The following is a 26,167-nucleotide window of genomic DNA, read 5'->3' on the forward strand; positions in this document are numbered from 1 at the left end:
TCTGGAGGCCAGATTAGGGACCTGACCTAGAACGGGGCCCTATGACATCGTTCCCTGTCCAAGCTCAGAAGGCCTGTTGCCCTGGTTGGTTGTGGTGGCCGGCCACCCCACCTTCCAGTGCTCAGCTGCTGGGCTGCATTGCTAACCAGATGTTCAACAGCTGCCACATTCCACCCAGCACAGCCCCACCTCTGGGGCCAGAGTGGTTCTGCACACACCAGGCATGACCGGACTGCATGAGTCATGAGATGTCAAGCCTGAGGTACGTCACCATGGAATGGAGAAGAGGCCTGGGCTGCACATCCCCACCCCACTGGGATGACGACACTGGGCTTTGCTGAACCCCACAGCTTGAGTGGATAGGGCTTCAATGCCAAGAGCAGGCATCAGAATGGCTGTGTGCCTCTATCAGCACAGAAACTGGGTGTTGAGGAAGAGGGTCTGGAGGGCATCAGGCTCGATCTATCCTGGGGTCTGCCAAGAACCTTGGTCTCCTTGGCCCTTCCTATACTAGACACCAATCATCCAAGCCCCTGCAGAGCACCAGCCTCCCGCCCCCGTCCTTCCTCTCCTATCTACCCAGTCACTCCCTGGTCATTGGTGTCCACCACGTTATACACACACACACACACACACACACACCCCTCACTCGCCGTGGCCTTGGCTTTCAGATTGTCTGTGGAGGAACTGGCCTCTTTCTCGGAATGCTCTCCCCCAACAGATCTGGAGAGGATACAGACAAGCTCTCCGTATATGGCTTTGTACTGCTCTTCTGACTAGGAATTGGGGGCCCTGGCCCAAGCTGGGTCTGTCTTTTGGTGTGGGGGGGGTGGTAATCAGGACAGTTTCAAACTTGTCTCTGGGTTTGACTGATGAAATGGGTCTAGGGTCCGGGGGCGTGGGCATCCTCTCCATCACGCTCAGGAAGAGCAAAAAGAGCTGCTCTGCGCGCAGGGTGGGGAGGTAGGAGACAGAAGCAAACATGGGGGTGGGGGGCAGAGGGAAGGGGCGGGGCAGGAGGGAGGGGACAGGAGAGTCCCCGGAGGTCCCCATCCCAGGATTCTAGGAGAGCCTCCCACGTCCTCCCAACAAACTCCCCTTTTTAATTATACCAACTTGAAAGGCCTTCAGACTCTGTGGCCAAGAGCTTAGACTGCCCACGTTCCATAGTCCATCCTACCCACACAACCTGGGTTTCTGGGTGATCTGTGCTGGCCAGGCCCCCACCCTGTGAACCCTGAGCTATTGCCCACCCTCCTGCCTGGAATGTTCCCTCTGACTCCCCGCCCTTTAAGGTCTGGCCCAAAGGCCTCCTTCTTCTCATTGGTGTCCCTTTCTGAGCGGGGGGACACTTGATTTTGAGTTCACCGTGTCCTGCTTCCCTGTCTCCGGCCTGAACCAGAGGCCAGCCAAGGGCCCCTCGTGCTCTCCTAGGCTTTGCCTGACAAAACCCCCGGAGCAGAGGTGGGACAGCGGGTGCCTGTGGCCGCCGGACCCCAGCCAAGCCCCCACGGGAAGACCCTGGCAAATCCAGTGAGCTCCACTTCTGCCACCTTCCTGCTACTGCACGTGGACCAAGAGATCACTGAGCATTCCTCCACCCACATGCCAGGACAGTGAGTCCGCACCCACAGCCGGGGCCCCTGCTTCCAACCAGCGGGAGATGACCACAAGCATGCCACCCAGCTAGTAAAGGGGTCCTTTATTTTCACATTAAACAGAACCGGTCCATGTTGCTGCCTGTCCACCCCGCCCCCTCTGTCTGCAGGAGGAAGAGCCCCGGGAGGGGAGGTGGGCTCCTGGAGCGTGGGTCCGGGGTCCCGGGGCCCAGGGCCTGTTGTCGGTGGGAAGAGGGCCCCGGGAATGGGGCGGAGCTCAGGGAGGAAATGCCAGGAATCCTTGGCAGAGCCTGGCAGGGGGCCTGAGCACAGGGGGCTCCCCAGCATGACAGACTGGGGCCACAGCCAGGCTGCCACACCCAGCAGGGACCTCCCAGGTGGCAAGTGCGGCCACAGGACCTCAGGGCCAGTGTCAACCAAAGGCTGACAGGGGTCTTGGGAGCTCCCCCAGCACCCTAGTCCCCCTGACCCAGGCCTGCTAAGGCCCTTGAGGCTCAGCTCTCTGGCTAGGCCACAAGCTGAAAGGAGCACTGGGCCCGGGGCAGGCAACTCCCAGGATCCCGAGACCAAGCATTCCAGGAAACCAGTGATAACCATGCAGGGCTGGGCCATCCTCCTGGTGGGCTGAGGAGGCCACACCCTGGCCCTAGGGGTCCCTGGGCCTCAAGCTCCCCTGCCCCAGACTGCTGCCGACGATCTTCTATCTCTTGGTCTGCCTGGTCCCTCAGCTGTGCAGAGTGGGCGACGGACAGGTGTCCTGGGATGACCTGCTGCTGGACATCGGGCCGCTCTGGGGCCAGTGGCTGCGGCTCCTGCCCAGCCCAGCCTGGACCCCTGCAGAGGCCCCCTCAGCCTCTCTGGCACCAACTCTGCTTAGGTCCTTGCCTTCAGGAGCAAGAGTGAGCGTGGTGGTGCCAGAGGGTAATCAACATACCTCCCCCCACCAGCATCCAGAGGGCATACGGCAGACTTAGTGCCCAGGAACTGGCTGTGGACTGAGCAGAACGTGTACATGCACAGAGGAACTGGCGAAAGTGTGTGCCTCGTGCACACAGGCGTGTCCCCACAAGGTGTGCATGTGTTCCTGACACTGGGGTGTGCATGTGTACACATCATGGCCTGGGAGTGCCTGCCCGGGCGAACTGTGTACGTACACGAACTCTGGCAGGCATGGAGGGGGCGTGGCTGTGGACTGGGAAGGCCACATGAGTATTCCTTTGGGGTGGGCACACAGCTGCAGGCTCCGGGGAGGTGTGTCTACAGGGCTGCACCTGTGGGGTGCATGTGCCTGCCCCGGCCAGGGCCACAGTGTTGGTGGTGGGGGGGTGTCCTGGGCGGCCCTCACTGCCAGCTGGCACAGCTCTGGGGCAGGCTATGCAGAATGGCCTCCAGGTTCTGCTTGTCGGCACGGATCTCAGCGAGGTCGTTCTCGAAGCTCTGGATCTGCAGCTCCTGCTGCTCCGACTCCTGTTGCAGCAGCCTCAGTTTCCCCTGCAGGGCCCCCGGCGGGCTCAGCTGCAGCCTCAGGCGCTCCAGTGCCCATTGGGTCTCGTTCAGGGCCTGGGCTGGGGCCTGATGGGTGTCCAGCGACCCTGCAGAGGGGCACGGACAGCCTCAGCAGAGACCAGCTCTCCTGCAGGCCCCAGCGTCCATTCAGGGCCCTCCCCCGAGACCTCTGGAGGCCCAGACCTTCCAGGATTCTGACTGCCCACGATCTGCCAGGAAAGCAAGGGACAGAGAAGGCAGTGTGTCTGGTCTTGGGCACCCCAGGGGGTGCACATGAAGACTCTGGAACTTTCCCCCTAGGCAGCACTGGGCAACGGTTCCTTTTTGTCGTGGGTACTACTGTTATTGATAGAAAGAACTCCCCGCGTGGGTCCTGAGCCCATTTCCCAAAGCCATGTGTGGCACAAGGTCCCCACGGCTCCATGCCGATTTGCCGAGAACACGCATTTAAAGATGCCTCCTGTGCCAAGACGCGGACGGCCACTGGGGTAAAAAGCAGTGCCCCTGGCATTAGAATAAGAGCTGCGGAAGCGGAGGGGGCAGGAGGGGCTGCGGACTCCTGTAAGCAGGCACCAGGGGTCTCCTCCTGGCCCAGCATGGGTTAACTCTGTTTCTTGGAGTTCAGTATTTCCCAGAGCCTCATGGAAGCTAAAACAAGGAGGCGGGGCCCGGTGCCCACACTTGAACTTGGTGGTGGTAGTGGTGGCATGGAATCCACGGGCTGTCTCCCCCGTCTGGCCCTTGTCACCTTCTCATTTATGGGTGACATTTCACAGGAAGATGAGGTTCAGCCATTGGGGATGGGGAAGTAAGTTCTAAATGGCTTCTAATCCCACAGGATCCCACTGGGGCCAGAGCTCCCCTGAGCCCCCAAATTTCCTGGGCAACGAAGGTGGAGGTCAGAGGGCAGGCAGTTGAGGGCAGGGGGGGGCGGTGGGCAGGAGGAGGCATCGGGAAGCTGAGCACCGCTGGCCTGGGCAGATCCCGCTCCCAGCAAAGACCCCAACCACGGGGAGGCCCCAACTACCTGGCCTTCGAGATGCAGGTTCAGCTTGTAGCCACACTCCACCTGCACTGTGGGGGCCCCCAGGCAGGGCCCTCTGGGGGCTGCTCACGCCTGCGCCCCCAACTCAGGCACAGCACCGGACAGCAATGCGGCCAGTGCTCTGAGTCCTTGGCGTCAGGAACAGACCAGTGGCTACCAGTGGGCACCCCGAATCCGTCAGACCTGTGTGCAAACCTCAGTTTCCCCACTGACTGGCCATGGGGCCCCGGGCACATCACTTAAACTCTGTGCCTCAGACTGCCTGTCCACAAGACGACAAGAGAATCCGGGTCCTTGCCTCCCAAGCAGAGCATTCCAGATCACGAGCATGCAAAGCTTAGGGCCTGGCATGCAAACATGACGTGGAACATGGTGATTCTTCCCCTTATTAGTAATGAGGCCACATGTGTGCTGTTATGTAGGTGACCCTGAGGACGTGACACTAAGGGGCAGAAGCCAGTCACAGAAGGACACAGGGACATGAGGTCCCTGGAGTGTCAAGTTCACAGAGACCAAAGAGGTCCCAGGTGGGGGCGCCAGGGGCTGGGGCATAGGGAGTCTGTGTCTAATGGGTACGGTGTTTTGGTTTGAAAGTTCTGGAGACAGATGGCAGGGACAGCTGCGCCACGTGTGAATGTACTCAATGCCTCTGAACTGTGTGCCTGAAGATGGTTAAAATGGCCAATTTTATGTTGCATGCATGTTACCACGGTTTTGGAAAATGCACGGCTACTGTCCTCCGCTCCCCCGCCCTGCTCTGCGGCCTCGGGGCCTTACAGGGTGCTCTCCCCTCCCCCGCCCTGCTCTGCGGCCTCCGGGCCTTGCGGGATGCTCTCCCCTTCATCTGAGAGGCCTCCTTCCTGAGGCTCCTCCCCGAGAGCTGCTGCTCACCGGCTCTCTCCACGCAGGTGGCAAGCACTTTTTACATGACGCTGGTGCTTACGTTCATTTTACAGATGAGGGAACTGAGGCTCAGAGAGGCACAGTGGTTTTCCCAAGGTCCCACAGCCAGGGAAGGGAAAGCACCAGACTTGAGTCTTGGTCTGATTCCAGACCCACATCTGAGTCTCGAGGCCATCCTTGCTCCTCTGACATTCTCTCTCCTCCTCTGAAACCCTCAGCCACACAGAGCCCATCTGCTCCTGTGGTCCCCACAGGTGTTTCGTCTGCTGAGTTTTCTGTGTCCCCCGTCCACCCCCGCAACACCAGACTAGCGGCCCCTGGAGGGGCACAGTGACATCAGCCCTACCTTGCAGGACAGCCTGGGGCTATTTCAAATGCTTGTGGCTGAGGAGGGGGGACCGTGGTTATCTGGGGGTGAGGAGGAAAGCTTCTCTAGGACTGGGCCTCACAGAAGCTCCTGGGGGTGCTCCAGGGACCCAAGGGTCTCCTTACCCAGCCTGGAGAGCAGCTCCGACAAGGCCTGGACGTCCCTCTCCAGGGAGGCACGCGATTCTCGGATCTGCCGTTCCAAGGAATTCAGCCTGGCACCCATCTAGGGCGGGAGGGAAAGCTTGACCGGCTCCCTGCTGGCTCGGGGGCCAGGAGGAAACGGGAGTGGGGGTTGGGGGTCTCGGCACACGTACCTGCCCTGCGTCCTCCAGCTCCCGTCTGCGGGCCTGCGAGGTGAGCACCTGCCGGGAGACTTGTCGGAACATCGCCCGCGTCTGGCTGGAGAGCCGGCCTGCCCGGCGGTGCTCCTGCTTGCCCTCCCTGAGCAGGGCCTTGGCGAGCTGGGGGGTGGGCAGCAGCAGAGCGGGGAGAGGGTGAGCGCACTGAGTCCTTTCAGAAGGAAAGGGCACCGACGGCCGTGATGCCGAGCAGTCGTCAGTGTGAGCCCCAGGTCATTCGTTCATTTCACAAACACGGACTGGACGCGGGCGACACGCGCAGAGGCAGCGGCGGGCTAGAGGGACGCACAGTCTGGACTTTGGCCCCAATTAAAAAATGAGCTTAGAGGTTTGGGGGAGTAAAGCCAAACAGACGTCGGTGAGAGTCCTGGTCACCCGGACTGGGCCTCGGGGTCCACACCCAGGACGCCAGTGACAACAGTGACACCTACTTCTTGAGGAATCACCAGGGTCACTGGCCTGGGGCCCCTGAGCCCTCGGTAAGTGCGAAGCATTCAGCATGGTCTACGCGGATGGGGGCAGATCTGTGGGGACCCCGTTTCACCTACAGAAGGGGCATTTCTTCCAGGACCGTCCTCCCACAGGCCCAGAAGGCAGGGACATCGTCACACCCATGGCCCTGACCTTAGCACTGTCCTTGGCCAACAGCTCGGCTTCCCTGCCCTTCTTCTTGGCACTGGAGGAGACAGACGCTGCGTTTCCCAGCATCCTCTCCGCCTGCTTGGTCTTCTTCTTCAAGTCTACGAGGAGCCTGTCGCTGACGACACCTGCCTTCCTCCCCAGCGCGGCCTGGTCCCTGGGCTGCGGAAACTGCCGCTTCATTCCTGCAAACCCGAGGGAGGCAGTGTCAGGAGGGTGGCCCCTGCCCTGAGAGCCTGCCAGGCAGCCACTGCGTGTGGTCCCCAGACAATGTGAGGGAGGTGCTGAGGGCAGGAGATCTACAGGAAACCTCTGGAAGCTCTTTTGGGAAACAAGCGAGGAATGAGTAACATGCACTGTTCAGTGAATTTAAAGATTCATGTTATATCGTGGTGTTTGTTAAAAATCATGAGATTACACGGCTGATACCTGGGCTGGGGTTGGGACTGGATGGGGAGCCACACCTCAGTACCCAGAAAATCCATTCAGCTCTTTCTCTGTACCTCCCTTATGTCTAAAAAGGCTTTAAAGCAGCTTATAGTGACAGTGACAGGTACGTCAACAACTGGACCACTGAAGTGAAAAACCAAGGACCATATGCAACTGAGGGGGGGCGGGGATGAGGAGGGAAGGAGAGGAGTGCGAAGGGCCAGAAAATTAGGATAATGACATCTCAGGCACTAAATGCTCTGTTCACCTCTGAGCTTCCTAGCAGCCAAGACAAAAAGCGAAGTATTATGATTTGCATAGGTTTTTTTACCTAATAAGAAGTGGCTTCCCTCTGTAAAGAAGAAAGACTTTTTCCTTTTCTTTCAGATAAAATTTGAAGGGAAATTGGGAGTTCTAACAATAGTTAGATTTTAAAATGAATCAAGCCATCGAAGGCAGAATGTCATGTAATTTTCCATGAAGATAACAGAGAAATTAGATCTACTTTAGTTTCTCGTACATGAAGTTGATGTTTCTTAAAATGCACTCCATGGAGTGCTAACTCCACAGGGTGTTACTAAACATCAGGAGGAAACGTCAAACTTAAAGAAAGAGAACCAGGTTTCTTTGTTACAGGACTTCTCAGGACCTTTAATATCATAAAGTATGCACTGTATGGCCTCGGGAGGGCACTACAGTAGCAACATTTCCTAAACTTATCTGAACACAAACCGACTGGTGGTCTTGGGCTAAAGGCCCCAAGGCCACCCCCTTGGGGAAAGCTGTACCATATTCAATGAATTTTCCTTTCATTCTAAATATCCACTGAGCACAGACCGACTGGTGGTGAGAGCGGGTGTCTCTGAAAAGGGGTAGGAATGGGGACATTAGCCCAGGGTTAGCAGTTTGAGATGAGTCCTCACGTGGACGGAGGTACTGCACCAAGGAGGCAGATTTCCACGCAGTACGTCCCCCAGCGAGAAGGCGATAGCTCGTGGGCTGGTGAGCACATGTTGCTGGAAGTAGGGAAGCAGAGGGCGGAGGAGCCCCCTGCCCGCCGAGGGGGCTGCAGCAGGTGGCTTTAATAAGCCTTAAGATTTTAATGTTCAGAAGTCCTAATATTCCATCTAGTCCTAATTATATGCCTATTCCCAGAAGTCCTATTATATTCCATCTAGTCCTAATATTCCATCACAGAATTTACTGAACGCAACTCAGAGGCAAGTACTCATGGCCACGGCCCCCATTGGAAGTCCCCGGTCAGTGGGTGGCCAGGCCTCCCACCACAGAGAAACCTAGAGAACCGGAAGCACCGGCCAGCTCGCCCTCTGCCTCAGGGGGCAGGAGGCCGAGGCTGGAGCCACATCTCTCAGCGGCAGTGATGGAGTTGGGGAGGAAGTCCTCGGAGCTGAGGGGAACGCAGAGCCTGACTCCCAGTCTCAAACCCCAAGGGGCCTCTGGGTCTGCCTGTGTTCCTGCCTTACCTAGTTCACTGGGCGGAGCCATAGATAAAGGGTGAGGGGGCTTCTCTCTGGAGGGGGACAGGGAGCTGGAGAACCCTAACACTGGACAGCTTCTCTTCAGCGCACCTCTGACCCAGGGACAGTCGTCAATCCCTTTCCTTGGTCTACACATCTATAAAATGGGGCCACTCAGCTTCATTTTCCTAGAGCTCGAGGAGACCTGGACTGGCATCAACCATACCCCTTTCTCAAGAGAAGTCTGTCTCCTTCCCCGTGGCCCCAGCTGAGCCCCGGACGTGGTAGGTGTTTGTACCAGGTGACAGGACCCCGGTCAGAGCAGACTAGACCAGGTGCAGACGGCTGAGGGCATCAGATCCTCTCGGCCCTCACGGGTGTGGGCTGATGGCCATGTAGGCGAGATGCCAGAGAGCGGCGTGTGAGGGCAAGACCAGTGGCCACGGGAGAGGTCCTGGCTGGGGTGGGGCAGGGAACGGGATCTTTGACTTATGTCCCCACAACCAGACTTCTGCCCCCCTCTTGTCCCCAGGGCCACACCGGCCTGGCTGAGGCAGAAGTCCGGGTGGTGGTCACAGGCATTTGTGCCTCAAGAAGCCTCAGGCTCGGCAAGGCATGCGTACCTTCCAGGTCGGCCAGCAGGGTCCTGGCTCCTGTGACAGTCACTGTGGCTGCCTGGACGGATGAGGAAGCCTGGGTCAGGGCGTCTCTGGCCTCCTGGCGGAGCTGAGGGAGAAGAGAGAGGCTTGGCAGGCGGCGCTGCAGGCGGGAGGCACTGGAGGGTCGGCAGTGACGATTTCTGGTCTTGGCCCTTCCCCCCCCCCCCCCCCCCCCCGACTCCAGGACACCCTCGGGACAGCCCCCCGGATGCCTGCCTCAAAGGATAGGAGCCCACCTGTGTGAAGGGCTCGATCTTGCGCAGCACGGCCCGGGCGGTGGCCTGGAGAGTCTGGGCCGCCTCAGTGACCCGGCGCTCTCTGGATGCGACCGTCTCCTCCAGGGCCTGCACCTTCTGGCTCAGGGCCCCCGCCTGGGACTTCTGAGGCTGCAGGGAGATGGTGAGCTCAGGCAGGGCCTGGCAGGAAGGTCTGAGGGGCAGAACCCCTAGTGGGTGAGAGGTGCCTGGGGAGCAGGAATGTTGGGGACAGGACCCGAGAAGCAGAGGGGCTGGGGGTGGGGGCCACCAGGTGGGGGAACCTGTCTCTATTGCAGCTCTACTAGCTCTACTAGTTACTAGTTACTAGTTACTAGTAGGCCTCCCTGACCTGCATTTCCTTCCCCAGGCCCACAGTCTCAGCGGAAACCCTGGGGCCGGATGTACCTCCATATTCAGAATCCTCCTGGCCTGAGAGAAGCAGAACTGTGTGGGTTCTGAGCACAAATAAGCAGCCTCAGGCCCATTAGGTTTTGCCCCAAATATATCTGTAGAAGCTCAGTCTCTTCCTTAAAGGGCAGGTTCCAAGTTCTGGGATTTCAGGATTACTAGGCAGATGTGATGGAGCGGGTTTCCCCAGGGGGCCGACAAGTACTAGGGCCACCTTGCCCACGACTCATGAATCCTCTCCCAGCACCGTAGACGCAGCCCTCAGATAACCGAAGGGGCGAGCCCTAGCGGACAGAGGACCTAACCGAAGTACGGGTTGGGGAGTGGGGGACATCCTTGGCCAAGGTCACAGATCTGGAGCAGCGGAGCTGGGATTTGATCCCACGTCTGTCTGCTGCCTTTGCTAATGCCATCACGGAGAAGACGCCTGGTCTCACTATTGTCATCACAACCCACAACAAAGCCTGGCCCAGCGCTTACTCGGAGCCAGGCAGGCGCTCGGCCAAGCCACGGAGGTGGATCAGCTCGTTTTAATTGACTGCCATCTAGTTAAAAATAAGCCACATCATCTGCCCAGGCCTGGGATGCACCGGCTTCCCAGCCACCGCCTTCTCCCACCCCCACCCCAGGCTGAGCTCCGGGGCAGCCGGCGGGGCTGACCAGTGCTGAGGAGGCGGCTGGCGAGGCCCGGCCCAGGGCGGCATCTGCACGGACTCGCTGCATGGCGGCCAGTGCCCTCTCCGCTTCGGGCAGCGCCTGTGCCACAGCTCTGCCCAGCGCCTTCTGGGCCGCCTGGACCTCTTGGTACCTGAAAGCAGACAGCTGAGGTGGCTCACAGAGCAGAGGGCACAGGGCCATTCTGCCCCATGGCTGTCTCCCCAGTCCCCGACTGGAGCCCTCTTCAATGTCAGAACTCAGCAGCTGGCCTCAGAAACTGGCCGCTACCCAGCAGCTCTCGGATGAATGGAAAAGGCAGGAGAGGCAGCTCATTCTTGTTTCTTCATTCATTCAATTCGAGCACTCTTTTCTGAAGGGGCTTGCCCCTGGTTTCCACTCTCCAGTCATCTGCTTTGCAAATGCTGGAAGCCTCTGGCTGAATCACTAAGTGGAAAGCGCCTGGTGCTGGGGAAGGGACAGAAGCCCAGGCCCTGGTCTTGGATCTGCTGTGCCCTCGGGTGACCTTGGGCAAGCACTCTCCAGATGCACGGAGAGCTCTGGGGCTCCTTGGGCTCCAAGGGGGTGTAGTCAACCACCTAGAACAGCTCCCTGTCCCACCCAGCTGATCACCCCCTCCCCACCCAGCTCTGCCATGGACACTGCCGGGGCAGGGACTTCTGGCTACCTCTCATCTCTCCCCACTTCTCAGACAGCCCCTGCCCCCACTCCTGCCCCGGGAGGGGGTCATGTGATTTCACCCTAGTCATGCCAGGGGACTGGGGGTGGGTCATCTGACTGGAGGTGGGCCAACTGGATTCTCTCATCTAGGAAGTCAACTTGAGACTTTTGAGACCTTGCTGTGTCTCTCCTGACCCTCCACTACAGAAGACATAAGAGGGTCACCCATGGCAGAGAAGCAGAGGCCAAGCAGGAAGCTGGTGTCTGAGAGGAGCTGCCGGGAGGAGGGTGGGGGTCGGGAATGGGGCTGGGGATGATGCAGGGGTGAGAAAGAGAGATGCCCTCATCCCTTCTCTCTAGAGGCTGAGCTGCACCCCAGGCCCAAGAGGGCTCCTGTAACTCACCACCCAGTGAGCCCAAGACCTCAGAATCTCCCCCACCCCCACCCAAAGAACATCAGGACTCGGGAAGGAAGCCAGCTCTGGACCAGCAGCCTCCAGCCAGGATCTGGCCGCTGGAGGAGGCCAGTTCAAGCTTCTACCCACACCGGGGAGGCCTCACCTGTCCTCCAGGTGCTGCTGGGCCTCTGAGGCCACCCTGCCCTCCAGCAGACTCCAGAGAAGTGCATAGCTGGTGTTGGAGGCGACCAGGGCCCTCAGAGCAATGGCTTCAATCCTGGCAGTGGTGTCCCTGTGGCTGTAAGGAAACGTCCACCTGACCTTCAGCAACAGCTCACAGAGAAGGGGACCTGGGACCGAACCCACCGCTCCCACCATGTGGGCCTCCCACCGTCCCAAACAGAGTCCGGCCCCAAGCGCCAGGCTCCACCCCTCCCTCCGCCTGACACAGCAAAGGCTGATGGGCAGGGGCCCACGGCCCTGCTCCTGTCACACGGAATCTGCCCATTGTCTTGCACAGTGATCTGTCAGGCCTTTCGTCGCATGTGAAGTCTCAGTTTGGACAATGATGATACGGGCGCCCTAATAAAGCCGTCACAGGAGAGGGTGAGCAGCACAATCTGGCTCTGAATCCGGGCAGGGGGACACCTCTCAGGCTGACCCTGACCCCAGAACCTCCAGGAAAAGGGCGGGGCTCCCTTCAGGACCAGGCTCCTGGGACTTGGGGGCTTACCTCATGGCGAGGGCACGGGCCTCTGTGGCCAGGGGGCTCCAGGTGGTGGACTGGCTGGACCCTTCCTGAGGAATCACCTTTAAAGTGAGAGAGAGAGGAGAAACTGAGGGCCATCCCTGAAAGGCAAGGGCCTCGTTCAGTTAAATTACTGGGAGAACCAGACTGTGCCAGTTACTTTACAAATGCTACATAAAGGGGCGCCTGGGTGGCTCAGTGGGTTAAAGCCTCTGCCTTCGGCTCAGGTCATGATCCCAGGGTCCTGGGGTGGAGCCCCCATCGGCTCTCTGCTCAGCAGGGAGCCTGACTCTGAGCACCCCCCCCCGCCTGCCTCTCTGCCTACTTGTGATCTCTGTCAAATAAATAAATAAAATCTTTTTTTAAAAAATGCTACATAAAGCCTCCAAGTCAGCATCCGGCAAGCAGAGCCCCAGAACGTGGCAACGGCAGTAATGCCGCCCAGTCCTCATTCAATGGGCATTCACTGTCCACGTGGAACGTGCCCTTGTCTATGCGGACGTGATCCCACTGAGTCAGCACAAGGGGTACTGCGTGACACCCATTCTGCGGGTGAGGAAACTGAGCCTCTCCAAAAAGGCACACCAGGGGCCACCAGATCAATTGCCAGGGGAGCCCGAGGCGGGTAGTGAGGAGGGGCCCCTGGGGTACCAGAGATTTGAGGATGATGGCCGCCTGCACAATCTCTTCTTCTGAGGACTCCAGTGCTGCGTCAAGCTCTGCCAGCTGGATGCAGGTCTTCTCTGCCTGGGCCTGGGCACAGCGGGCACTGCTCAGCGCCCACAGCTGTTCCCGCGCAGCCTTCACCGCACCCTCGAGGCCAGTCACCTGCTCCAGGAAGGCCTCCCGGGCTCCTGCATGAAGCCCACAAAGCCCAGGGGTCACGGAGCAATTGAAATTTCTCGATCAAACGCTCACCCTCGGGGGAACCCCCCGTCTGTGCCTTGCACTCTGCCTGGCACAGCTGAGCTCTATCACCGGACCTGAGCACCACCAGCCAGTTCCACGGCAAGAGCCTCGCCATTTTACAGATGCAAAGGCTGAGGCCCAGCAGAGGCCAGTCACAGCCCAGTGCTTCCGGTGCTGACACCGGAAGTCAGTACAGTGGAGGGGCTGGAAGGAATCCAGACGGGTTAGAGTCACAACAAGCAATTCCCAAATCTGAGACCGCAGAAACACACCTGCCTCGAGTCAGCTCTGTGATCTGCAGTGTGGCTCAGTATGGGCTTTTTAAAAAAAGATTTTATTAATTTGAGAGAGAGAGAGATAGAGAGAGGGAGAGAGAGAGAGAGAGCATAGTGAGGAGAGGGTCAGAGGGAGAAGCAGACGCCCCACTGAGCAGTAAGCCCGATGCAGGACTTGATCCCGGGACTCTGAACCGAAGACAGATGCTTAACCAACTGAGTCCCCCGGGCACCCTAAGTATGGATCTTTTAACCCAGAGCATCTGGAAGCTCCCTATTCTTTTTTTTTTCTTTTTAAAAAGATTTTATTTATTTATTTGACAGATGGAGATCACAGAAAAGCAGGCAGAGAGAGGAGGAAGCAGGCTCCCCGCTGAGCAGAGAGCCCGATGCGGGGCTCGATCCCAGGACCCTGGGATCATGACCTGAGCTGAACAAAGGCAGACGCTTTTGTCTAACCCACTGAGCCACCCAGGCACCCCTGGAAGCTCCCTATTCTGATAATGAGTGTTGCTAACAGGTGCTCAGCTTACCTATGCCTGGCTGCGAGATGAGCACAGGTGCTTATGAACATAAAATTACACAGAAGAATCAATTCACTGTCAAGCTTCCCCAGATCACAGTGTCCGGAGGCCAGATTCCACCTGGCTCTAATAACAGCTTCCCCTTCCGCCCCCATACACTGGTTTTCTATGCTGGGGAATGAGCAAAATGGCCAACAGGCAAGACAGCAACAGGCCACCTGTTCAGCACCCGGGACAGCACTTCAGTGGTCATTTGTTGCACCGTGAACCCGTGAATGACTCCAGCCCTGTCCTCACTGTGCCTGTGCTCTGGGTGCGGCTGGGGCTAGATGCTCTCCTCAGAGACTAGTATTCTTAAGGTTACAGAGTAGAACTGGGTGGGGGACAGTGAAGGAAAGATCCAGGAGAGACAAGACTGTCATGGGAGGAGCCCATGCAGGTGGGGAGGACAGACAGGCACTCCTAGAAAGTGACTTCTTCTAGGGCCAAGCCAAGAGCTTCTGAAGCATCGTGAGAGCAGACCAAAGGGCTAGTGGGGTGTGTCTGGCCAGCCAGCCAGCCCGCCGCCTCCCGCTCTTCTCTCTCACTGTACCTTGCAGCAGGTGGTGACCCTGGTAGACGTCCCCCCGTGGGGCCTCTCCCTGCAGAATGTGCAGTGGTTCCCAGGGCTGGCCACAGTCAGACCCCTGCAGCCACCCCTCCATCAGGGTCAGCCTGGCCTTCAGCTTGGCAGCCTGGAGGAGTGAGGAAAAGAAGGGTGTGTGAGGCCAGCTGCCTGAAGTCGTGCTGGACGTGTCCCCCTGGCTTCTGCCTGGCCTTCCCTGGCTAGCAGTTGGCTTCTCCCATCTTGTCCTGGGCATCAAAGCTGAGGATGCAGCAGATCTTGGAGAACCAGCCTTGCCCACCCCTCCTCCTAGTGGTCCCTTCCCTTCTCACGCCCACGGCACCTGCCGCACCCGCTGGTTCAGTGGACCACATCCTTGTTCCACTTAGAGAGGGATGGGAAGGGAAGCCCCAGGAGAATCTGTCTGTCCTGCTGTATTGTCACAGAGAAGGTGCACCTGGATACCTGTTGGCCGAGTGAGTGTGCCATGCAGTGTCCCTTAGCACTGTTCTTTTAGTCACACGAACAATAACTGTATTTACAGGGCACCTGCCAGCCACACACTTGCTCACGTTCACCCTGTAACGGCCCCAAGGGCCAGGGGATGCCAGATCCAAGCCCTCTCTTTGATTCCAAAAGTCCAGAATGCTCTGAAAAACCCTACGTCTTTCCATTCCCTATTTGATGGCAAAATCCAGGTTAAAAAAACAAAATTCTAAACTCATTGGGAAGCAAAACTGTTCTGAACAAGGCTGTTTGCCACCCTTGTTTGTTTGGTGTGACTATTCGCCCGTTTTCCCGCAGACACATCCCTGGGTTTGCAGGGACTGGCCCAGGCACTGCCCGGGGGCCGCTCATGCTCGGCGCCCATCATTGCGTCTTTCTAGAGCACCTTCATTCTGTCGGCTGGCCTCCCCAGTCAGGGAAAGGGCTGCAGGCCTATGTCCACTGTGGAATAGGAGAGACACCCAAACTTACCAAACCTGTTACCTGTTAACGGGAATAACGAATGGGGCCGGGTAGGGGAACCCCAGAGCTCACGCTCTTGACCCCCGCACCACACCAGCTCCCTGCTCAACATTCTACTTGTGCCCCAGAACGGGCATGGCCCTCCTCCTGACCCTCCCCACAAAGGGCCTTCTACTGTCTCATCCCCGCAGAACTTGAGAAAGGGTGAGACGTGGGTGTGGGTGCGGGTGCTCGGGAAGGACAGCGGGTACGAGGCGCTCCTCTGTCTGCTCAGAAGCCAGCGATGGGCAGACGGGAGGGGGGAGCGGGGCTGACATCGGCCCGATGGCTGGGGAGGCGCAGGCGGGAGGTGACTAGTGGCCCCAGAAGGCCTGAGAGCCAGGGCTGAGCGGGCCGTTCTGGTGCCCAGCACAGAGCGGGCACTCATGGGGGGGTGTGAGGTGATGGAAGGTAGGGTGGGCTCACCTCCTCCTTCACCAGGGCGTAGCAGGACGGGCACTCCTCACAGCGTGTGCCACCGGCCGTAAGGAAGAAGTTGTCCTGACAGCGGTCACACTTGTAGCCCACGAAGCCAGGCTTGCACACGCACGTGCCGTTCTTGTGGCACTGGGCCGAGGCGGCGCCCAACGGGGAGCACCTGCAGGCTGAGGGAACCGGGGTGGATGGCACCCCCACCCCTGACTGGGACCTCCACGTTCCCTGCAGCCTCACGCCTGGCCACTCCGGAAACCCCAGGTCCAGCTCAACCACACTCCTGGGTCCTTCCCGGAAGACTGAGTCGGAATGTCAGAGGTGGTGACTGACTTACGTCAGGGTTCCTGGGTCTGCGAAGCCGCCATGTTTAGGAACGACCGGGCAGCCCAGCTGTGCAGGGAGGGGTGCGGGGGCCCAGAGAGGGAACTAGATGGCCCCAACACGGCAACTGAGCAGTGAATCCTGGGGTTAGAGTTTGGGTTCCTATACTCTCTCACTCCCTGTACGTATGGCTGCTCTTAGAAGACAGGCCTTTCTACAGGAAAGTAGCCGATCTTTCCTTCCCTGGCCACATGGCTGGCGTCCCAGTGGCTCTTCTGTTCAGAAACCTCAAGGCCCCACCCTCCGGGCGGCCGGCACACAGCCAGCCTCCTCACCTCGGCAGCCCTTGATGGAGAAGCCAAAGAAACCTAGTTGGCATCTGTCGCAGGCCTGGCCCTCAACGCCCGGGCGACACGGGCACTGCCCAGTCTTGGAGTGGCAGCGGTCCTCCTGGGCGCCCAGCGGATGACACGTGCAGCTAGGATAGGGAAGGGGGAAGGAGCCTGAATGGGAGACCAGCTCTGGGCCGCTCCCCACCCAGCCTCCACTGGCCACAGCAGGCGAGGAGCCCTGGGATCACACCCTCTGCTGGCAAGGCTCCATTGCCAGGTGGCTACACGTCCAACAGCTTACCCCCAGCTGTGTCCTGGGAAGCACAGTCTCACAAAAATGCTACCCCTTTCCCCCCAAAAGGGCTATGGGGACCTATAAATCTTGCAGATTATATATACCCCTGTGTTGGAAAGTCACAATGCAATTAGCATATTAAAGGCTCTGAGAAGTCTTGCAAGGGAGAAGCCTGTTTGTTGCACTGGACGTTTTCCTGGGGCCCTTCACTGTTCCCTAAAGACATTAAGGTGCCGCTCTGGCCAAAAAGGTCATGGAGGGATGGTGTCACTGAGCAGGGAATCAGAGACCAAACCGGCCCCCTGCCCACCCAGATGTCCCTCAGGGCTGCGCTTGGCCTGCATCCTGGGCTGGCAGGGCCACGAGTCTGACCCCTCAAGGGACCGTTCCTTTGTCCCCCTAGGGGGCAGGGCACAGTGTTCCTGGCAGGGGGCCTGGATGACACATTCCACACCCATCTTCCCTCTGGGGGCTCCCTGGCTTCTCCCATCCTGGAGACACAGCCAAGGGAAGGGCCCTCCCCGCCTCACCCCACCCACCGACGGCAGCCCCTCCCGGCCTGGAGGTCGTAGAAGCCAGGGCTGCAGCGGCCGCAGTCCCTTCCCATCACATGAGGCAGGCAGGGGCACTGGCCGGTCACTGGGTCACAGGTTCTCTGCTCACTGACGGAGCCCTCGGGGTGGCAGTCGCAGGCTGGGGACGGAAGCAGAAACGGTGTTGGGGAATCACCAGATCATCGGCTCAAACTCTGGGGGTCCAGGAGAAGATGGGGACCCCACGGGGATGACTCACATTCAACCCAGGATCCTAAGCTTTGTCTGGAAAAAGACTCTAGGCCTGTGCTCAACTCTCATCCTATTTCCTATGTCTTTGGAGAGAAAGTCTAGAATCATCACGTGACACATGGCTCTTCTGAGCCTGCTCTGAACCCCAGTCGGCTGGAGAGAAGGCCAGAGACCTGGCAGGGAGTCACGGGTGGACCCATGTGCCCACTGTTCTGGGTCTCTTGACCCGTCTCTCCTGGGCTCCACAGAGCCCGGAGAAAGGGCTCTGGAGCAAGTAAGTTTGGGGGCAACGCCCAGATTCTCCCGCCAGCACTTCCGGAGGCCTTCCACTGGCCAAGGCACCCTGTGGCCCTCTGAGCGGGACGGGGGCTGAGTGCTAAGGGGAGAGGGAGAGCCTGATGGAGCCCAGGGGCGGCACTGACATGAGGGGTGCTGCCCGCCACCGAGGACAGTAGTAGGCACTAACCGTAGGGCTTGAGATAAGTACGAAATTACCAAGGCAAAGAACAAACGAAAAAAATCGCAGGATTGGCCTTGATTAGAACGAGGCTGAAAGAGTCCCTGACCTTGGAGGAGAGCAAAGCCTTCACCTTCCAGGCAAGGGGACAGAGAAGGTGAGGAATCTGCCTGAGGCTGCACAGCCCCCCAGAGCTGCGGGCTGGGTGTGGTGGAGGGGGTCCCCCGCAGGGCGGGGCATGGGTGCTCACGTATGCATCTGTCTGCCGGCCGAGGGGCGAGGGCGTTCCCATAGAAGCCGTCCTGGCAGCGTTCGCAGTGGGCCCCGGTCGTGTGGTGCAGGCAACGTAGACAGTGGCCAGACAGGGGGTCGCAATTGCCCACAGCGTTGGGGTCTACGTTCCCACTGCACTGGCACCGCTGGCAGGGCTGGGGAGCCCCAGAGAGCCCCAGAGGATCCCCAAAGTAGCCATCATCACAGATCTCACAGCGTCGCCCTGGGGGGAGGGGGGAGGCTGTGTGTGGAGGAGCCAGCCCGAGGCACGAGGCTGCGGGGTCCCCAGGCGGGGAGGGTGGGCATCTGTCAGGTTTCCCTGTGCAGCAGAGCACAGTCCCAGGGCCAGGGCCCAGCTCAGCCATCAGCTGGCTGTGTGTCTTAGACCAGCCCTGGGGTCTCTCTGAACTCGGGCTCCTCGTCTGCAAAGCGGGGACGATAAGGCCAGCCACGTCTGAGGGCTTGGTGAGGCTAAGTGTTCAACTCCCAGCCCAAGCCAAGTGCCCAGCGGAGGGGGTGTCACCACCCAGTCCCTGTCGTCACCCTCCTCAGCCTCACGGCCACCACCCTCTTCCTCAGCAAGGCCCGCAGGACTGTCGGTGTGGTAAAGGCGGGGGTTGGCGCCCACCGGGGCACCCTCCCAGGGGGCTGATCCCTCCATGCACAGCAGCGCCTCGCTCCCCCAAAATCCTTCCTTGGGCACATCTCAGCCTGGGCCAGACCAACGTCTCGAACTGTCCACACCCACTGAGACGGCTGCCATCACGTCTGCAGAGTGGGGGGGGGGGGGGGGGGGGGGGGCGCACCCCGAGGGGGGGGGGGGGGGTGGGGGGTCCCCAGGGAGGACCTGGCTCTGTCGGGTCGGGGGCCCCCCCCTTGCCCCCCCCCCCCCCACTCTGTAGCTGGCTGTAGGGAGCTGCTTCCAGAGTGCTCCCCAGCAAGGCTGGCCTTTGATGGGACAGACGTGATGGGCTGTCCCGAGGCAGCCACAGTCACCACACACGCAATGAGATGTCTGAGAACCTCGGCAACATTATGTCAACACAAGCCGGACACAGAAGGACAAACACTGGAGGGTTCCACTCACGTGAGGTCCCTGGAAGGGTCAAATGCAGAGAGACAGGATGTAGGACCCGTGCCTACGGGAGGGGGGCGGGAGTGGGCTGGAGGAGGCGGTGGGGGGCTGCTTAATGGGGACAGAGTCTCTGGGAAGATGAATTAGTTCTGGGGACGGACGGTGGGGACGGCAGGGCAGCCGGGCATGTGCTTCACGCCGCCGAACCGTACGCTCGCGTGTGGCTGAACGGAGACTTTGTGTTATACCTTTTTTTGCCGTAATTTAAAACATTATTAATGGGATATACAAAAAGAAAACACCAACCGCTGAGTTGTCTACTTAGAGTGGGTGAACTGTCAGGTACATAGACAATATCTCAAAAGAGCTGTTAAAAAGAATCAGTTGTCAAGGGTGGCCCCGGGTCCTGGAGCAGGCGCTGGGGAACCTTCTGCCTCACAGGACATCTGGCAATGAGTTGTTTTTTTTTTAAAGATTTATTTATTTATTTGACAGAGAGAAATCACAAGTAGACGGAGAGGCAGGCAGAGAGAGAGAGGGAAGCAGGCTCCCCGCTGAGGTGAGAGCCCGATGCGGGACTTGATCCCAGGATCCTGAGATCATGACCTGAGCCGAAGGCAGCGGCTTAACCCACTGAGCCACTCAGGTGCCCTGGCAACGAGTTTTAAAAACTGAAAGTTTGGGGTGCCTGGGGGGCTCAGTTGGTGAAGCATCTGCCTTCGGCTTAGGTCATGATCCCGGGATTCCTGGGATCAAGTCCCATGTCAGGTCCCTGTTCAGCAGGGAGCCTGCTTCTCCGTCTGCCTCTGCCTGCTGCTCCCCCTGCTTGTGCTCTCTGTCTCTCTCTCTGACAAATAAATAAATAAATAAATAAAATAAAAGCTCAGAGTTTAATCAGAGATTTTCTACCTTCACTGTGTGTCAGACTAGCCAGAGCCCCTGTTATGCATGTGGATTCTTAGGGCCCATCTCGAGCTACCAGATCAGGCTCTGTAGGGCCAGGGCTCAGACAGGGATTTTCAAAACCTCTCCTGGATATGCTTAATTACTCCAGTTCTGCTAGGAGCCCACAGCAGCCTGGGGCCCTGGACACGGCCCCAGAGGTCAGGCCTGCCACTCCTAAGCTAGGCCCTCCCCATCCGTCACGCTCTGAACCCAGGACCCCACTCCTGGAGCCCAGGACAGAGGCAGGGCCCCAGGGTGCGAGCCACTCACCTCTCTGGCCCAGGGGGCAGTGGGTACACACCACTTCGCTGCTCTCTGGGATGGCTGTGCAGGCCGACCCTCCGGGGCACGGACAGGGCTGGCAGTCGTCGGCCTGGCCTGCGAAGGGGTTGCCATAGAAACCTGGCAAGCAGCGCTCACAGGAGGGGCCCTCGGTGTGATGGCCGCACTGGCAGATCCCTGAGGGGCAAGAAAAGCACCACCTGACGAGACCACCTGAGCCCAGAAGGCTCCAGAGACAGGGGCGTCTTGGTGGCAGAGGTCACAGAGCACAACCCCAGCAGAACTGGGGTGGTAACCTTCTAAGTCGGGGGCAGCACAGCCTGGGGAGAAAAAAATCTACCACTTACTAACCATGTGGAGTTGGGAAACCCATCTAACACCTGCTGCCTCAAGGGGACACAACAGGGGCTCTGGCCTCGGGGGTTTTCGTCCACGGACAGCCAGAGCACCCTGCACAGTCGCTGGCTCAGAGTGACCTGGGCTGTGATCGGTGGCATCCTGCCTTCCATCACCTATCGGCAAACCAACAGACGGCCCACCCACGTCTGCACACGTGCTTTCCCTGCCCTTCCTCTGTGCTCTCTGAACCTCGGGGGCCAAAAGCAAGAGTGACGCAGACCCAGGAGTCCGTTCCTGACAGGAGTTTGCAAGGACAGTCCCCACGTACGGGGTCTGCAGGTTCCTGGAGGCAGCCTGGTCTCATGGAACAGACCCCTGCCCCTGGCTGGTCATGCTGGGGGCGGTGTGCAAAGCCCCGGCTCCAGCACCTGCCGTCCGCTCAGAGCCTGTGCCCTGGGGAAGGGAGGCTCGGCGGCCAGGGACTGAGGGAGAGTCTGGCTGAGAGGGGCCCAGTGATGCAAGACCCCCACTTCCAGGAGGCCCAGCAGCCCCTGGGGGCGGAGGGGGCAGTGGGGCACAGAGGGAAGTCAGGATGGACAATCTGGGGGCGCCATCACGGCCGCGCTGCTCTCTGGGGGCTCTGCCTTGGCCCAGACCCAAGCGCTCACTCCTCTCTCTGTCCAGTGGGAGCCGCAGTGGCTGCTCTGCCCGTCAGCCAGGTGAGGACTCGCCCACATAGGGCAGCAGGTCAGGGTGCGGCCAAGGGCTCTGAGGGGTGACAGACCGGCCGTGCCATGCTCCTCGGCAGGGGCTGCCTGGAGCAGTGCAGGGCAGGATGGGGGGCCTCACCGGGGCTCGGTGATTCCTGCCACGGCAAACGAGGGGAGGACGCCCCTCGCATGCGGCACGTGCCTGTCCCCGCTCGCTCGGCTGCCGATTCCCAGGCTGCGGTCCTTTGTCGGCTCCGGCACAATCATTTCCCTTCTCAGAGACCCCCCACCCCCTTCACCTGCTCCAGGACGGCATCAGAGCACAGACCCTCCCACTTCCGGAGTGAGCGGCCCTGCGTGTGGAGACCCCCATCCAGCACCTCCTGCCTGGCGACCTTGGTCGAGGGCTCCCTCGAGCTTCCTCCTACAGGTGCGGCTCTGGCAGTGAACCTGTGGCAGGAGCAGCTCTGCCACGTACCTGCCGAGCAGCCTCCCTGCGCCCTGGGACCTCCCCTGTAAGACGGGACCGGTATAGAGAGGTCCCAGGACGTGGAGGACCCTGATGACACCGTCTAGTGAGTCCTGCTCTTGGTGATGGCTCGTGTATGCACAGAGGGGACCCTGATCAGGTCGTCGGCTGTGCCGGGAGTCGCCCCAGGGCCCTGTGGATGGGGTGCCGGGACTCACCTGTGTGGGGGTCACAGGTGCCATGCTGGTTGCAGGTGCAGGGGACACAGTCGGTATAGGGACCCCCCAGGGGGGTCTCCCTCTTGTGCCCTGGAGCACAGGACTCACAGAACTGGCCTGTGTACCCCTTGGGACATGAGCAGGTCTCCACCCACGAGGCTGGCGGGGAGAGCCCCCGCTGGGCGGATGTGAGCCGGACCTCGGTCAGGAACACCTGGCCTGCAGAAGGACGATGGAGAGGAAGAGGATTGTAGGCACATGTTTCCCTGATAAGACCTTCCTGTTCACATGCGTAATAGGCAGAGGGTTACTGACCCACATACAGAAAGGCAGTCTATGAGTCAATTGCAATTAAAAAAAGAAGAAGAAGAAGAAAGAAAAAGGACAAAGGAAAAATAAGGTGATTTTCAGAGCAAAAAATGGAGATGGCTGGGAATGTGATGAAAGACGTTCATTCTCACAGGTTATTAAAGATATGTAAATTCAAACGACCAGGATACCATTCCTGACTCTCAGCTTGGTAAGCATCGAAGATCAATGACAGGAGGGGAGCCTGGTGGCTCAGCCAGCGAGGCATCTGACTTCCGCTCAGGTCATGATCTTGGGGTCCTGGGATCGAGCCCCGTGAGCCCCACATCGGGCCCCACACTCAGTGAGTCCGCTTCTCCCTCTCCTTCTGCGGCTCCCCCCTGCTCATGCTCGCTCTCTCTCAAAATGAATAAGATCTTTCACAAAAATAAAGATCAGCGACAGGGGGAGATGGTGTGGGGAACTCATGTCAGGGATCTAGGATGATATTAGGTGGTTAGGTTTCTAGTGAAGCAGGAGAGCCCCATAAGACCAACCTTCCCCCAAGAAAACAACTACAATCTTGGGGCAAAATCTAACAACAATGATCCACCAACATTGGAGAAGGACCAGAGCGGGTAGACAGGGGAGGAGGGTGGGCACGTGCCCTGGGAACATAGGTGGGTGCCGCCCTCTCTGCAGGAAAATCTGGCAGTGGATATCAAAACTGAAAATGGGCCCTCTTTGACCTAAGACAGAACATTTCCCTTTTGAGGAATCGATGCCACAAGACAGACTTGCACAAGGAGACAAAGACCTTTCCATGGAGCTCTTCCCTGTCCTCTGCCGTGCTGTGCGCATACTGAAAACCAGAGCCCTCTTCGATGTCTAGGGATGGGGGGAGGTTGAACTCTGCGGAGCATCGATACCATAGAACTATACGGAGCGGCAGGACAGTCTTTTCTACGTGTAAGACAAGCCATGGCCACCAGGACATACCGTTAGCTGAAAAAAGCAAGAGCACGGAGAGAGATGGCCCAGAACGTCCTCAGTGGGAAGAGGAGGTCTGGGGCTGGGTTTCAGTGGGGAGAGATGATCGCTATATCCACCTGCCTCTTCGGTTTGCCCTTGCACCCAGCATGGGCCTGGCCCAAGTCGGTGTTCTGTGAACATCTGATTACTGAAGGCTGAGTGGCAGAAATGAATTCCTATAAGGAGGCCCAGCACGGTGACCTGGGGAGCAGGGAGGTTTTGGGGAGTGAGGGCAAGGATGGTGAGGATGAGGCTCTGAAAGGAACAAGGGAGCTGAGGCAGGAGGAGCCGGGTTACACCCCAAGCCTGGGCTAGAAGGGGCCCTGGAAGTCAAAGTTTCCCAAAAGGAGCCCGTCACCCCCCTAGAAGCAAATCTGTGGCTATTGTAGTTGTCACAAGGAAGGGGATAGGAGGACCAGGGCTATCAGACAACTGACATGAGGAGAAGCCCCCCCACCCCCGTGACCCTCAAAGGTCTGGCTGGGTTCCGAAAGGGGCCGGGAGGCCCCTCTGCAAACACGTGAGCCCAGACCCCGACTCCATTTTATTTATTCATTTGACAAAAAGAGAGACACAGCAAGAGAGGGAACACAAGCAGGGGGAGTGGGAGAGGGAGAAGCAGGCTTCCTGCCGAGCAGGGAGCCCAATGCAGGGCTTGATCCCAGAACCCTGGGATCATGACGAGCTGAAGGCAGACGCTTAACGACGGAGCCACCCAGGCGCCCCCCAACTCTATTGTGAACAGAAGCACAAGTAAGTCCGCCTGGGGACGGCCGACCCTGACCCTGGTTTTTATTCTCCCGCCAACCACACACACCCCCGTGTCAGAATTTCCCTGCTCGCCAGGCATGCAAACAGCTCCCGGGCTTCGGTTTCTCTGGCACGCACACTTATTCGTCCCCGGCAGTGGGGGAAACTCTGATTACCTCCTTCTGTCACCCAGTGTGGTCGTCTGAGCTCTAACCCTTCGGAAATCAATGATCACTTTCATATGTCACTTACTTTCTTTTTATTTGCTCTGTAGATCACAATCAGGATACTACATGGGCTTCAGAAAGTTGTGTCTAGGTTATAATCTGTCCAAGTTTCCCTTCTGCTCGGGAAAGAGGTGTTTCATGTGAGACACCTCTTCTAAACGGGGGTACTGGAGATGTCCAGTCTAGGCCCATACAGGTATGGGTGCAGGCTGGGGGGGGGGGGGGGGGGGGGAGAGAGAGTACATTAAAGAGAGAGGGAGGAGCCAGGACATCAGAGGACCATCAGGACGATCACCAGGTGAGCAGGGCGAGAAATCCCCCTGGAAGCTGGGTCCTGACCCAGCCCCCACTCCGAGAAGGTTCAGAAGGCAGATCGGCTCCCAGGACGGCTTAGATGCGATACCACCAACGACCAGCAGGAGGCGCCAACTCAGGGCTCCTCACCTGCACCCCGCCTCCCCCCAGCCCAGCACCCACAGAAGCCCCTCGGAGGCCCCGCCTTCTGGCAGTGGTGACCTCGGCCATGGCCTGATGACACCCAACGGTTCTTGGCTGCTTTGTGACCATACACGTCTGTCTCCTGGAGCTGTCCGCCCTCGGGCCCCTCACCTGTCCAGCCCCTGCCTCTGACCTCGGAGTCCACCCTCCGGTCCCTTCCCAGTTCCATGACCTTGGGTGAGCGTCCGACTCCTCTGACCTTCAGATGTCTTTGTGGTAAAACGGGGGTTGGTAACTGTCTGCCGTGGGGACTCGGCAAGGCCAGGCACCAAGGAGCCCCGGGCCGGCTGGTTCTGGGGACGGGGTGGGGGGGCGGTCCTTATCATTACTGACCGGAAGGGCCTGGGCCGCCGCCGGCCCGGATGCGCAGAGCCGTCAGATTGGCGAGCAGCCGCTGGAAGTGGAAAGGGGGCAGCGGAGGGTCCGCGTCCTCGGAGGTCTCCTGCAACCTGGCAGGGGCGCGGATCAAACCGGAAGCCAAGGCTGGGGGTAGGGGTGGAGAGGGTGGGAGCCCCCGGACCACAGGAGGACCCAAGTGCGCCCAGACCTCAGGGGCCACCCTGACTGCCCATCCCCCGCCTCTCAGGACACACCAGGACACTTACCTGAACCTGAGCCGCACCTCCCTGGGCTGGCTGGAGTCTGGGGGCCTGGAGAGGCCGGAGTGCTGCAGAGTCAGAGCCAGGCCCGCCCCTTCCAGCCTCAGCTGCATGGGGGGCGGGGAGCCCCCAGGAGGGACCCGGAAGGTCAGTGTGAGCGGCTGTCCATAGCTGAACCGCTGGTCTCCCAGGAACTTCTCTGAAGACGAGAGGAAGGCTTGTCTTCATTTAATTAGCTTGATTTTAAAGATTGTGTCTACGGGGTATTGATTTTATTGACAATTAAATATTCAGACAAGATAAAGCGACAGCAGGGAGAAAGCCAAAGGCTCCCTAGACAGGAGACGCTGAGGCTGGCCGCCCCC

The 26,167-nt window shown here is 59.1% G+C and overlaps 1 protein-coding gene across 1 annotated transcript in view; it reads right to left on the reverse strand.

The window, feature by feature from the left end:
- Positions 1–1,687: 1,687 nt before the first annotated feature.
- The window catches only part of LAMC3 (laminin subunit gamma 3), a 55,965-nt gene continuing 31,485 nt past the window's right edge, over positions 1,688–26,167 (reverse strand). The window contains exons 10-28 of the mRNA XM_059410523.1: positions 25,809–26,001; positions 25,537–25,652; positions 22,409–22,627; positions 20,661–20,849; positions 18,348–18,593; positions 17,395–17,548; positions 16,564–16,706; positions 15,899–16,077; positions 14,453–14,594; positions 12,804–13,006; positions 12,138–12,214; positions 11,568–11,702; positions 10,332–10,479; positions 9,243–9,392; positions 8,971–9,073; positions 6,426–6,625; positions 5,757–5,903; positions 5,566–5,665; positions 1,688–3,211 (exon numbers count right to left, since the gene is read on the reverse strand). Of these exons, the coding sequence (XP_059266506.1) occupies positions 2,961–3,211; positions 5,566–5,665; positions 5,757–5,903; positions 6,426–6,625; positions 8,971–9,073; positions 9,243–9,392; positions 10,332–10,479; positions 11,568–11,702; positions 12,138–12,214; positions 12,804–13,006; positions 14,453–14,594; positions 15,899–16,077; positions 16,564–16,706; positions 17,395–17,548; positions 18,348–18,593; positions 20,661–20,849; positions 22,409–22,627; positions 25,537–25,652; positions 25,809–26,001 (3,095 nt within the window). The 3' untranslated portion in view covers positions 1,688–2,960. The remainder of the gene's footprint in view (positions 3,212–5,565; positions 5,666–5,756; positions 5,904–6,425; positions 6,626–8,970; positions 9,074–9,242; positions 9,393–10,331; positions 10,480–11,567; positions 11,703–12,137; positions 12,215–12,803; positions 13,007–14,452; positions 14,595–15,898; positions 16,078–16,563; positions 16,707–17,394; positions 17,549–18,347; positions 18,594–20,660; positions 20,850–22,408; positions 22,628–25,536; positions 25,653–25,808; positions 26,002–26,167) is intronic.

This window comes from Mustela nigripes, chromosome 9 (assembly GCF_022355385.1).
Source record: "Mustela nigripes isolate SB6536 chromosome 9, MUSNIG.SB6536, whole genome shotgun sequence".
NCBI classification, from domain to species: Eukaryota; Metazoa; Chordata; class Mammalia; order Carnivora; family Mustelidae; genus Mustela; species Mustela nigripes.